The sequence below is a fragment of the Hyperoodon ampullatus genome (genome assembly GCF_949752795.1).
Source record: "Hyperoodon ampullatus genome assembly, chromosome: 13".
NCBI lineage: Eukaryota > Metazoa > Chordata > Mammalia > Artiodactyla > Ziphiidae > Hyperoodon > Hyperoodon ampullatus.
In genome coordinates, this window is record NC_136926.1 from 26,397,356 (window position 1) to 26,410,948 (window position 13,593).

The window sequence follows — 13,593 nt, forward strand, 5'->3', positions numbered from 1 at the left end:
ATCATGATGACCCTACAAGAGAGGGATGCTGCTCCCTCTTTTCCAGGAAGTGGCACATAATGACCCGGCGAGGGCACCAGGGCTGGACCCAGGTCTGTCCCATCCGGTGGGGAGCTGCGGGCCACCACGACTTGCCTCCACATATGAGACACTCTCAACTTATAGGCACGAGGGTCAATGTCAGGATGTTAGGAACAGACCTCACCGAAGGGCTAAATGACCCCAACTCCAGGGACCACCCTTCCCAGGGCTACGCTGAGGCCCACCTTCCAGGGTGCCGAGCAGCCCTAGCAGGGGAGCATGGACTAGAGATCGGGAAGCCAGGACCTGGGATCAGCTCCCCCCTCACCATTAGCCTCTCTGAGTCATCCCCCGTCCAGGGCTTGGCTAATGCTGGTTTCCTTCTCCCCTTAGGGTGGGCAGATGAGAGGGGCGTACAGGAACATGGCAGGTGGTGGGTCAAGGACAGCAACAGAGAGGGACTTCGACCGGGGAAGGCCCAGCCTGCTTCCTGCAGTCACCCGCCCATGTGCGCCCAGCTCCTGCCACGGCAGCAGCCCGGGAGGGCTCAGCCCCCTCCCAAGCAGGGCCCAGTGGCCACCCGGCAGCCCAGACCCAGACGACCTACGTGAAGAAGGGGATGGGCTGCACCAGCTTCAGGTCTGGCTCCTTCTCGTGCATGGTCAGCGCCTGCCGCCTCCTCCGAAGCCCCAGGGCCTCGTCCACGATGGCCTGCGACTCAGCCGCGTTCACCGACACCTCGTGGATGGACATGTCACTGAGAGTGCGTGAGACAGACAGGAGTGACTGTGTCGCACTACAGCCAAGATGGAAATCTTACACAGAAGGATGCAGTTAATATCCTTTAATCTGTATTAATTCTTCCTAAAAATAAAATAACCACTTGAGTCTGGGCTGAAAAGGGCAGTAATTAGCATTCTTAATACCCATGTTACACTAGAAATGATTAAGGCCCTTTGATCCGCTTACAATTCATCACCTTCATCTGTATTAACAGGATCATAGTAATGGCAGAAAAGCCACAGAAAAATTAAATGCTGCTCTCAATTATTTGCTGAAAACCTTTTAAGGATTTAACTCTCCCATCCTACCCATCCCAAAAAAGGTCATCAGACCAGCCAAGCTCACCAAAGCCTATGGAAATCAACAGAAAGGGTGGGAGTTTGAGGCCCCGGATGCCTCCCACAGGCACACCTCTGCCTGTGGTGGCCCGGCGAGACCTGCCCCCACTGCCCCATGCCCTCCTCCCCACAGGGCTTCCCCGTGGAGCCACACGCTTATGGACTCATCCTCTGTCCTACATGCTCATCAACCACCTCTCCAAAGAAGGTCAGCTCCCTCAGGACAGATGTGAATAAGAGGCACAGTCTTACGAGGGACAAACACCAAAATAACCACTAACTCCCAACCGGTGAGCTCCCAGGGCCAAGGAGATACCAGAGGGCACAAGAGTTGGTTCCACTGGAGGATGGGCGGGGAGGCAGCTCAAACTTAGAAAGCTGCCAAGAGGGGATGTGGGGCTTGGAATACGAAGGGGCATGAAGACACAATAGGGAGAGGTGGGGATTCCAGGTGAGGGCGCTGTGGGAGCCAGGGTGCGGGACCGGACAGGACACAGCAGGGCCCTGGGACAGCTCTCCTCTTGGGGGAGGGAGAAGCAGGAGGAGAACTGGGGGGTCAGACTGCAAAGGGCCTCCTGGGCAATGCTGCCGAGCATGAGCCTCATCCCGGAGGCAGGCATGGTGGCCCGATTAGAGGCGGGCCGGGCAACACAGGAAGCACAGCCTCGGAAAGGGGTAGGGTGGGCAGCAAGGAGCGAGGTGAACAAGGCTGCCGTGAGCACCCAGAGGAGAGCCACAGGGCAGCGGGGAAGGAGGGCAGCAGGGAAGGAGGGCAGCGGACAGGCGGAGGCACCGCCCATATGAGGCGTGTAGGGAAACAATAAACCAAGCAGATCAGAGCCATTTGCCAAGCAAGGGGCCTCAACAGCCCCCAGCCGCTGGGGAGGAGGTGGCGGGCTGCAGACTCACCATTTCAGGAACATCCGGAGGGAGTCCTGGCGGAGACACGGTTGCTCCTCGAAGATCTTCTCCTTGAGAACCAGCCCCTTGCTGTAGCGGCAGTCCTTCTCCAAAGCTTTGCAAATGAAGTACAGACAAGCTGGCCAGGAAAGAAACAGGCGTGACCTCCAAGCTGCACTCTGACTCTCTGGCCTTGCCAGTGACGCCAGGGAAGTAGTCCCTGCTCTGGAGTCCAAGAAACACCAGGTAAATGATGACAAGACACCACTTTAATCCATCCAATCGGGAACGATTTTTGAAAATAATAATACCAAGGTCAAGGGGCAAAGGCCCACACTGCCAGGGAGGACGGCTGAACAACCTTTTTTGGGAAACATGGGCATCAAACACAGACCCTCAGCCCAGCAAGCCCACCTTGAGGAAACCCTTTGGGAACCAGCTGTCGGCAAACTGGAGTACGGCCGCCAGCTCCTCTCTGCCTGGGCACCGGACAGCCCCGTGCCCCGCCCAGCTCCAGAGTCTGAGTATGGATGCAAGGCGCTCCCATCAGGAATAACCAGAGAATGATGGAGCGGGGGAGGAGGAAGGAAAGCTGGAGCAGAAGCAGAGATGCCACGTGGAAGTCAGGGAGAAGGGCCACAGGAGAGCGGTGCCCACGCCACAAGCAGGAGAGGGTCTGGGCTGCCCCGCCAGCCGCCCACTGAACTAGGGACAGGGGGCCCAGAGGTTCCCGCCTAACCAGAAGGAGGAGGAGGACATGGTTTCCTCTGGAAAGGTGGTGGGAACAGAGAGAAAACCAGGGGGGCACCAAGCCTCTGGATGGGCTGGTCAGCAGCACCAGAGCTGACCGCGCCCGCAGCAGAGGGAGGCCTGCCTACTCCTCTCGAGCATCCATGTACCGGCTGCTCATACCCTGGGGCTTCGATGCGGTTCTGCGGCTCTCACAGACACATGCCCCGCTCTGTCCCCCAAACCCATCTTCCCACCCATACTTCAGCTTATCAATTGCAGCTTCTCCAGGAGAGAGAACTGAGCCTGGTGCCAGAGAGAAGGCGGGACGCTGAGGCTGGGGCCTCCAGGGGGCGCCCAAGCTCCAGAAAGAGCCCGGGGAGAGACCCACAGTCACTGAAGATGAAAGCACTGGAGTCAAAACAGGTGATCCACAGCACGGGCGCGGACATCCACGGAAGGACACGCCCGAGAACGTTTGCGTGGAGGGACACAAGGGCCCAAGTCCAGAAATGACCCCACGTGCAAGCACGCGATAGTCAGAGGGTGCAGAGGAGGGCAGACGGCAGAGGCCCCACAGCAAAGGGGCAGGGAGAAGGCACCCGCCCCCGCCCCCACCCGGGCCCACCTGGAGGAGGCGACAGAGGGCTGAGCTGGCTCTGGGGACACAGGGAGAAGTCAGGGTCACCTCAGGCAGGGACAACTGGGAAGGGGCCACAGCAGCCTGCCCCTGGGGCACGCTGACCCCGCCGCCAGCCCTGTGCTGCGCGCGGTTCACCTGACTATACAGAGCTACGTGTGGAGTCCCGTGGGTGGCGAGCAGGGCCCAGCTTCCCAGCCTCTGCTACCCCATCCTGCTCCACCTGCTCGATGCGCTCTTTGAAAGAGAAGGAAAAGCCTCCAAGAGTCAGCCTTCTAGCTGTAACCTTCAATGTGAGGGCAAGTGCTGGCAGCAGGTCTGTCCTGAAAAGAATGAGCAGGCCGTGCCAGGACCGCCTGTGCCCGAGGCCAGCTGCCCTGCGTCCAGCCCTGCCCGGGGCCCTCCCACAGAGCTGCCTGGAGGAGCTGGCCCAAGAGGCCCAGAACCCCAACAGCGCCCGCCTCAGGACAGCCTGTGAGGGGCCGAGCAGAGGGCCAGGCGGGATCAGAGAGTGAAGCAACTGGAAGGCAGACAGGGCTCCGTCTGGCACAGATCTTTCCAGCAGCCCTGCTGCTCTGTGGAAGGACCAGCTGCTAAAAGGAGGGAGTGAGATCCCGGCACTGGGAGTCAGACTGCAGCCGCTAGGCTGTCTGTCAGCAACTTATAAGAACAGGCACAGGACGGGACACCACAGAGACAAAATGAGAGACTGAAGGGAAAACCGCTCAGAAGACATGCTTCCTACTACAATGCATGGGGTAAGTCTCAACCGAGAAAGAAAGACAAGCAGAGTAAAGCAGGGAAGCAAAGGCATCTCCATTTCCCCTGAAGGTGGGGCAGAAAGCACTTCGGTGTTAACTCTGGCTCCGAGCTCATCCAGGCCTCCCGCCCTCCTCGGTCCCAATGCACGAGCACGTGGCAGAAAGCAGCGACACCCCACTCACTGGTGTAATCGCTGAGGGTGTATAGGACAGTGATGAGGTTGTCCAAGCAGGGCCAGTGGTCAGGATTGCACCGCAGCCCTTCCTCAAAAGCGTGGCGAGCCAGGGGGACCCGGATGAGCCTCAGGGCCACGTGTCCGATTTTATACCAGAGGTTGACGTCCGTGGAGTCCAGCATGACCGCCTGGTAGCAGCACAGCAGAGGCACACTCAGTCAGCTCCCCAGAGCGGGCATCCGTGGTGGTAGGAGGGCACAGCACCAGCCCAGCCACCCAGACTGCCCAAGGAATGACAGGGAAGTCACGTGGACCAATTTATCTAACTCAGAACATGTTCTTAATACATTTTGTCACTCTGAACACCTGTACTCCTTACATATTTGCTATGTAAAAGAAGTGCAAGAAGTAGAATTAAAAGAAAATACAGAAGCCTTCTGGGATTCTAGAAACAGCATGGGTGGGAGACAGACGTGGGTTCACATCCATACTCCCACACTGCCCAGCAGCATGACTGCCAGCCTCAGTATCCTCATCCCTAAAATGAGGATAAAGACGCCCTCCTTGCCAGATGGCATGAGGGTGAGCACGTGCATGGTGCTGGCGCCTCAGAGGGGCCCACACAGGTAAGCCAGCCTGATAGAAATAATGGCAGTATGATTCTGAGTAGGTACTGGGTGCCAGGGGTCAGGCTCTGTGTTCAGCACCCTCTTTATATCACTCCAACTCTATGGTGTAGACCTGGAGGCCCAGAGAAATGAAGCAATCACCCATGGTCATGTGTGCCCTGCGTGGCAGAGGAAGCACACACATGCAGCCCTCTCTGAACTTGCTACTGTCACCCCACTGCCTGTGGCCTCGGGCACTACAGCTGACACAGCACCACACACTCTTCAACCAACCAGACCACAACCCCACCCCTCCCCCAAGAACTCCCAAAGACCCGGCTGAGGGGAGCACCTCCAGGTAGAACTCCATGGCTGTCTCCAGGTCCTCCCTCTGGGCGGCCAGCTGGGCCAGGTTCTTAAACGTGGAGTACTTCAGCATCAGCCCAGGGTGTTTCAACCCCTCCTTCTCATCACCAGACGAAACTGCCTGAGAACAAAGCAAACAGAGGAGCAAAGTGACACCCAGGCCCTGAAGCCTCAGCCGGCAGTCAGCAGGACACCTGGCTTCAGGGCTGGCTTCTGCCACAGGCCCTTGGGCCAGTCCAGTGCCACCCTCCACTGGAAAATGAAAGTGTGGCCCCAGATGTCCTTTAAGGACCCCCCAGTTCCGAGCACACAGAGGAGAAAGGCCAGACCACCAAGAGGCGGTTTGCGGGCCGTCTGGGCACCAAAAGACACAGAGGGAACCCTCCCGGCACTACCGCCACGCCGGAGGGCCCAAGCCTAGATGGTGACATTTACAGCATCAGTAAGCCAGCCAGCGGCTCCCGCATGCCACTCCCAGCTCTGATGCTTCACTAGCTGCATGGCTCTGAGCCAACAACACCTCGCTAAGCCTCCATCTCCACACTGTGAACTGGGGACAATGCACCCGCACTTGGCAGAGTAGCTGTGAAGACCAAGTAGGAAGAGCAGCTGGCATTTACGGAGCTCTTACTCTGCACCTAGAACAGTTCTGCATGCTTCTCTGGACTCACCCAACCCTCAGAGCAAGCCAGCGAGGTGGACGCTCCACAGGCGGGGAAGCTGGGGGCAGAGGGCCTCTGGGGCCTCACCTCTCGCAGCAGGCGCGCCTCCAGGAGCTCGTGGTAGGCCTTGGCGGACTCCTCAAACCGGTCGTGCTTCTGCAGATCCAGGGCCTTGTGGTACAAGGCAAAAGCCTCTGCTTCCTGCAAACCAAGACAGGACACATTTTCACACAGCACAAAGGTCTGTCTTTTTAAGCCAACAATGTGTGAGAGGGGGCTGCCGTCAAGGCCATGTTACTCGTCAGCTGCACGCTCGGTGGTGGAAACAGTCCTAATGCTCCAAGCTCGCAGGAGCTCATCACTGGGAGAAGAGCCCCTCAGCAGCGCCCCCAAGGAGACACGAGCAGCACGGGCTCACCTGAGTCTAAGCAACAGCAGAAGGCAGGCTGAGGGCACAGAGCAGAGTAATGCCAAGGTTCTGTGAGCCTCGCTGACGCTTTCTGGGAGAGCGGCCCCACCAGCCGTAATAACCCAGGGACTCCAAGAGAGAGCAGGGAAGGCTTCCACTGCTTTCTATGTGCCGCTCTGCCTCAGCCTGCTCGCTGCCGGGAGGGGCAGAGGGGGCACTGGGCAGGCTGAGCCCCACTGACACCCCTGAGGGCCGGGGACCACTGACTAGCAGCATCTGTGAGGGCTCCACACTGTCCTGGCTTCTCCCGAGAAGGGGGAGGTGTATGCTTATTCCAGGGAAAACAAAGACCCAGCAAACCCTTGTTATATTCGAGTAGGACGTTGGGGGAGAGACGGCCGAGAGGAAGGCAGGCAGGCTGGGATGGAAGTGGTGCCGGGCCTCGTGGCAGAGAGGAAAGACAAAGAATCCGTGCTCCCCACAGACCACCAGTGAGACCTGGGCTAGGCAGCACCCTCCAGGGCCTCCCCCTGGAAAGTGACGTGCTGCCGTCCCCCGGGTGTGCCAGCTCCTGAGGCCCACAAAGACGACCGGCTGAGTGAAGAGCCAGCCCCAGCTGCAGAAGGGCCCACGCACACTCAGAATAAACAGTGTGACCATCCTCAGTGTGACCCTCTCTAAGTGAAGCAGGTCAAACAGGAGATGGAGAGCCAGCCATCTCTGTAAACAGGGTTTTCCTGTAAACTCCCATTCAGGAGACATGGGGATGCATCTGAAACATGGTGCCACCACAGAAATGAGAATCAAGGTCCAGCTGCAGAGAAGTCCATGGACCACACACCTGCGCCTCCTTTGTCTGGGTCTTGTGACTTTTAAAGCTTCCTTCATGCTCATCCTCAACCGTGGAGCTGGCATTTAAGGCTGCGATTCGAATCTAGAAGCAGAGGTTTGACGGAAGAGTTGCTTTTAGATGAGACGTGTCTCATCTCTTCAATAACCCACAACGTTCACAACACTCTGTAACACACTCGGCCTCAAACAGCTACGGCCTCCCCAGATGCAGAGGAAAAGGAGGACTGGGACATTCTGAGGGAACCACACCAACCTGTTCAGGGAGCATGTCCACTACGAAAGGAACAGGCTGGAGACACCCCAGCAATGGCCCGACACAGCAGAAGACCCAGGCATCGGAAAAACAGATTCCAATGACACGGGATAACTGTGTGCCTCTCTAGCCATGGTGGTGTGGCCCTGCAAACCACCCAACAGGAGAGCGGGCACCCACACCCTCGAGGGTGCCAAGAGCCCTCTGGGGAGGAAGGCTGCCCCATTCGGACAGCCTTCAGGGCCCACCCAAGAACACGCCCCTCGCCCCGGAGCACCACAGAGCAGGTGAGCATCCGCACATACCATAGTCAGAGGCTTCGGCACACCGCCCAGCACCGCCCAGCACTGCCCAGCACCGGCAGGGCAGTGCCAGCCCACGCGGCTCCTATGGAGGAAGCAGAACAGGCTGAGGGAGGGCCCGGGAAGCACCAGGCCATCAGGAACCCGTGTCCAAACCCACGGGCCTCCCGGCTCTGGGCACACAGGCTAGTGGGCCTTGGGATGGCTCTTCAGTCTGTCACCCAGGGAGCCCCTGGTCCTTGGGACAGAGTGCCCACCTTTGCCAGACCAGGGACCAGGGACAGAGGGGAGTGAGACCGACATCTGCCCCCAGGGCTCACTGCTCAGCAGAGGTAACAGATCGATAAACAATTATTTTTTCAAAAGTTGAATGAAATAAAGAGAAACACAGGCAACAGGTGGAGAACAAGTCATTCGAAGGGATGGAGGAAGGTGAAGGAGGAAGCCCTGTGTTAAGCCCCAGGAAGGGACAGCAGTGGGGTGGAGGGTGGGGAGGCAGAGGCAGGGGGCCTGGAGGGTGGGAGGGAAATATAAAAGGAAAAAAATTAGAGGTAGGCAGACCAGTGTGAAATCTGCTAAAAAAATGACAGGATTGGTGAGGACGTGGAGAAATCAGAACCTCATCCACTGCAGATGGGAACGAAAAATGGTGAAACCGTCTGGCAATTGCTCAGAATGTCAAACACAGAAATTCCACCCCCAAGAGAAATGAAAACATGTCCATACCAAAACTTGTTCATGAATGTTCACAGCAGCATTACTCATGACAGATTAAAGGTGGAAACAACCCAAATGTCCGTCAACTCACAAATGGATAAAGAAAATGTGGTATGTCCATACAATGGATTATTATTCAGTGATAAAACAAATTAAAGCACTGGTACTTGCTACAATATGGATGAACCTTGAAAGCACGCTAAATGAAGGAAGCCAGTCACGAAGGCCACATATTGTCTGATTCCATTTATACAAAATGTCCAGAACAGGCAAATCTACAGAACCAGAAAGTAGTCTAGGGGAGAGGGACACATGGGGAGTGACTACTACCACGTACAGGGCTTCTTTCTGGGGTGATGAAAACGTTCTGAAATTGATGGTGGTGATGGTTGCACAACTCTATGGATACACTTACACTCACTGAATTGTATACCCTACATAGGCAAGCTGTACGGTCTGTGAACTATGTGCTGCTATTAAACAAAGAGATGCCAGGAGCTTGGCTGGGGCAGTGGCACTGGGGACAGAGGGGGGACACGTTCCAGGAGGCAAACTCACAGAACGGGGCCCCTGGGAGGCTGGAGGGAGCAGCAGGGGTGCCGGGTAACAGCGGAGGTTCTGGCCTGCGGGGCGGGGAGGAAGAGGCAGCACCACCAAACAAGCCAGTCAGGGCAGAGGAGGGAGCCAGGAAAAGTCCCACCTGAGAGGCTGGCAGAAGGCCCCAAAGGGCCCAGCAGGCAGTGGAAATGAGCCTTGGCAGAGACTGAACACGTGCTCCACATGTATAAAATAAAATGACCACTGCTACTGCCAACAGAGCTCACAGCTACGACCTTCACAATGGGCTCTGAGTTCTCCAAGAGTTCCTACAAGGAAGAAAGGAAGTACAGTCTTCTTCTCAGACGAGGAAGACTCAAACCCCATGAGGCTGACAGCTATTTTATCTCCTGGGTTCCACATTTAGAAAAAAGAATTCTGCTGATTAACTCTGGAAACTGCTGCTTGACCATAAACTATGCTACAATGGGCACTGTGACCACCATACAATCTGGAAAAAAAAAGACGATAAAAGTAGAAACTATAGCACTAAAACCCTGTACCTAGGGAAAACACACACACATCCCAAGGGGCAGTGTCCCTGTGAAGAGCGAAGGGAGAGAATGAAGTCCCCGTCAACTCTGGGTGGTGTTTTTCGGTCGACATTTCAGAGGCCAAACCAGCTTCCCCAAGGGCTCACTCTTCTCTGGGAGTGGATTTCCACACGTGCCTTTGATTGTGGACAGATCAGGCTTCACAGCAACCGATTCAGCTGTCAGATTCTTGACTAAGGAAGGAAGGCCCTCCCTCCACCCCTGCTCCCTACCCAGGCAGCGTATATTGCCTGAAGACCAGCATGGGACCCGTGCCTCATGCCCTCAGCACCCCCACCTCCTCCCTCGCCATACACTGATGCCTGGCAGCTCTAGCAAACTGCTCCCGTTCTTTGTTGAAAGAGCTGTGGAGAGATTTTGCTTCCTTTTGTTTCGTTTGTTTAAAATTGAAATTAGTTATTTTCTTCTGCTGGACAGTATTAAATAGACCAGGATGTTGAGTTACCTGCTAGACTGCAGTAAAACACACACACACGCACTAACAAGTGCTGACAAGGATGTGGAGAAATTAGAACCCTTGTGAATAAGATTCAGCCTTAAAAAGGAAGGACCCTCTGACACATGCTACATGGATTAACCCTGAAGACATTATGTTAAGGGAAATAAGCCAGTAACAAAACTACGATTCCATTTATATGGGGTACCTAAAATAGGCAAATTCATAAAGACAGGAAGTAGAATGGTGGTTGCCAAGGCTGGCGGAAGGGAAGGATGGGGAGGTATTGTTTAGTGGGCAGAGTTTCCGTTTGGGAAGATGAGGTGGATGCTGGTGATGATTGCACAACCCTGTGGATGCATTTAATGCTATGGAACTGCACACTTAAATATAGTTAAAGTGGTACACTTCATGTTAAGTATACTTTACCAAAGTTAAAAAAAAAAATCCCAAAGGATAGAAAAACAAAAGCCTGATAGAAAAGTGGGGAAAAGATATGAGCAAACAATTCACACACACACAAAAAGACATACAACTGGCTCTCAAACATATGAAAAAATGTTGGAACTCACTAATAATTAGAGAGATGCAAATTAAAACAACATTGAAACTCCATTTCTCCTCTACCACATTGGCCAAAAGTGAGGCAGGAAAGCACACCCTAGTGGTGAGGTTGTGGGCAAACAGGCACTACTCTCAGGCATCGCTGGTGGGAATGCAAATTAGTACGACCTCTCGGGAGAGGAATTTGACAATAGCTAACAAAATGACCTTTGTTACCTTGTTACACTTACCTTTCAACCCAGCAGTTCTGGGAATCTACCCTGAAGATGTACTTTGAACAACATAAAAATACATACCACAGGGTTATTCACCCGCAGCAGTTTGCAACTGCAAGATATTGGAAACAACCTAAATGGCCACAGACAATAGAGTGGATGAATAAATAAACTATGATACAACCACACAGTGAAGCAATACGCAGCTGCAAAATTAGTGAGAAAATGTTAATAGCAGTATTATTCATAATAATCAAAAAGTAGAAACAACCCAAATGTCCATCAACTGATGAATGGATAAATAAAATGTGGTCTATCTGTACAATGGAATATTATTCAGCCGTAAAAAGGAATGGAGTACTGACAACACAGATGAACCATGAAAACATGATGCTCAGTGAAGGAAGCAGAAACAGACCACACACCGTATGATCCCATTACTATGAAATGTCCAGAAAAGGCAAATCTACACAGGCAGAAAGTACATTAGTGAATGCCTAGGGCTGGGGGAGGAGGTGATGGGAAGTGAGTGTTAATAGACACAGGGTTCCTTTTGGGGGGATAAAAATGTTCTAAAATTGATTGTGGTGATACCTGCAGAACTCTGTGAATATACTAAAAACCAATGAATTGTAAACTTTAAATGGGTGCATTGTATGGTATATAAATTATATATCAATAAAACTGTTTTTTAAAAAATGAATAGGAAGGACTTCCCTGGTAGCACACTGGTTAAGAACACGGGTTTGAGCCCTGGTCTGGGAAGATCCCACATGCTGCAGAGCAACTAAGCCCGTGTGCCACAACTACTGAGCCCTCATGTCACAACTGAAGCCTGCAACGAGAGAAGCCACCACAATGAGAAGCCCACACACCGCAAAGAAGAATAGACCCCGCTCGCCGCAACTACAGACAGCTGCGTGCAGCAATGAAGACCCGAAGCAGCCAAAAATAAATAAATTTAATAAATAAAATTTTTAAAAATGAATAGGATATCTATGAACAGATACAGGGTGATTTTCAAGACATACTGTTAAGTAAAAAACAGCAAATACAAATATTTATAGCATGCCACCCTTCGTATAAGAAAGAGGAGGATATAAGAAAACACACAACCATCTATTCTTTGTGCAAAAGAAACATGAAAGGATAATCCAGGTACCAGAGACATCAGTTAGTTACAGGAGGTGAGTGGGAAGGGGTGCAGGGGAGAATGGGAATGAGGTGGAGGGGATGTGGAGGCAAGGACCCTTCTCTGCGTATACCTTGTGCACAGCTCTGACTCTGAGAGCCACGGTCACGTGTCACACTCCAAAAATAAACAATCAAAATCAACTAGGATCTAGGGGGGACCCAAAATGGAATATCAATACTAGTAATGAACCTGTTGTATCACAAATAGCATAACCACACTGAAGAGGATAAGGAAGAAAAGAAAAAACCTGTATAAAACAGTATCTTGACTGGATACCTCAAGGCTAAAGACAAAAAGGAGCTTCGATTCCAGGGTTGGGGCAGAGAAAATACAAGATGAGCCTGGAACATCTTGTGGCGCCAGAAGGTAAGTACTCAAAAAAATGATGAGGGTTTGTTGATAGGACACAGCGGCTAACCTGAAGGAGACCCTAAATAGCCAAAGCCAAACAGTAAGCAACAAAATAACGGTAAGATTAGATTTTAAGTCACAGAATAAAATGAATATCCTTGGTTCCATACTGATACAAATAAATAATCAAATAAATAAATAAATGAGAAAAGGAATAGCTCTTCCTTCAACTGAATTTCAATGAATAAATGCAGAAGGAAAGAAACATAATTACCTTTAGGCAAATGCCACAAAGATCCACAGATGGATGCTAAGGTCAGTGGGTATAGATTTTCCAGAACCAGAATTTGCATCCTCTCAAAGTATCTCCCCCAAAGATACTTACTAACTACAAGGGAAAAAAACTGTAACTTTACAGTATTGAAACCTGGCAGACACCAACTAAACCAAGCAATCAAAGTAAACATCACCAGTAATGAAACATGTCTACCTCCTGAACTCCTTGATACGATGCACTGAGGACACCATGTTTGTGTTATTCTGGCCTAAAATGCATAACTTCACTCCAAGCATGAGAAAACATCAGACAAGCCTAAGCTGAGGGATATCAGACAAAATAACTGATCAGTACTTTTAAAAAGCAGCAAGGTCAAGAAGTTAAGAAAAGACTAAAAAACTGTTAAGGACTAAGGTGGAGACTATGGAGAAATGACTAAATGCAATACGGGATCTTGGATACAATCCTGGGATGAAAATAGACCACTGCAAAAACTGGTAAAATTCCAACCAAGTCTATAGTTGACTTAATAATATTGTATCAATACTAGTTTTCTGTTCTTAATAATTATGCTAGGATTACATAAGATGTTAACATTAGGGAAGCAGCATGAGAGACACATGGAAACTCACTGTATTATTGTTGCAACTTTTCTCTAAATCTAAAAGTAGTTTAAAAGACAACCTACAGAATGGAAGAAAATATTTGCAAATGGTGCATCTGACAAGGAATTAATCTCCAAAATACACAAAACAGCTCCTACAGCTCAATATCAAAAAAAACAAACAACCCAATAAAAAAATGGGCTGAAGATCTAAATAGACATTCCTCCAAAGAAGACATACAGATGGCCAAAAGACACATGAAAAGATGCTCAACATTGCTAA

General features: G+C 51.9%; 1 protein-coding gene across 1 annotated transcript in view; it reads right to left on the reverse strand.

The window, feature by feature from the left end:
- The window catches only part of CABIN1 (calcineurin binding protein 1), a gene marked incomplete at its 5' end in the record, with an annotated part of 94,829 nt that extends 85,388 nt beyond the window's left edge, over positions 1–9,441 (reverse strand). Inside the window, 9 exons of the mRNA XM_079718154.1 lie at positions 629–778; positions 2,052–2,181; positions 4,356–4,536; positions 5,309–5,443; positions 6,072–6,185; positions 7,235–7,327; positions 7,804–7,885; positions 9,076–9,140; positions 9,406–9,441. Of these exons, the coding sequence (XP_079574280.1) occupies positions 629–778; positions 2,052–2,181; positions 4,356–4,536; positions 5,309–5,443; positions 6,072–6,185; positions 7,235–7,327; positions 7,804–7,885; positions 9,076–9,140; positions 9,406–9,441 (986 nt within the window). The remainder of the gene's footprint in view (positions 1–628; positions 779–2,051; positions 2,182–4,355; positions 4,537–5,308; positions 5,444–6,071; positions 6,186–7,234; positions 7,328–7,803; positions 7,886–9,075; positions 9,141–9,405) is intronic.
- Positions 9,442–13,593: the final 4,152 nt, after the last annotated feature.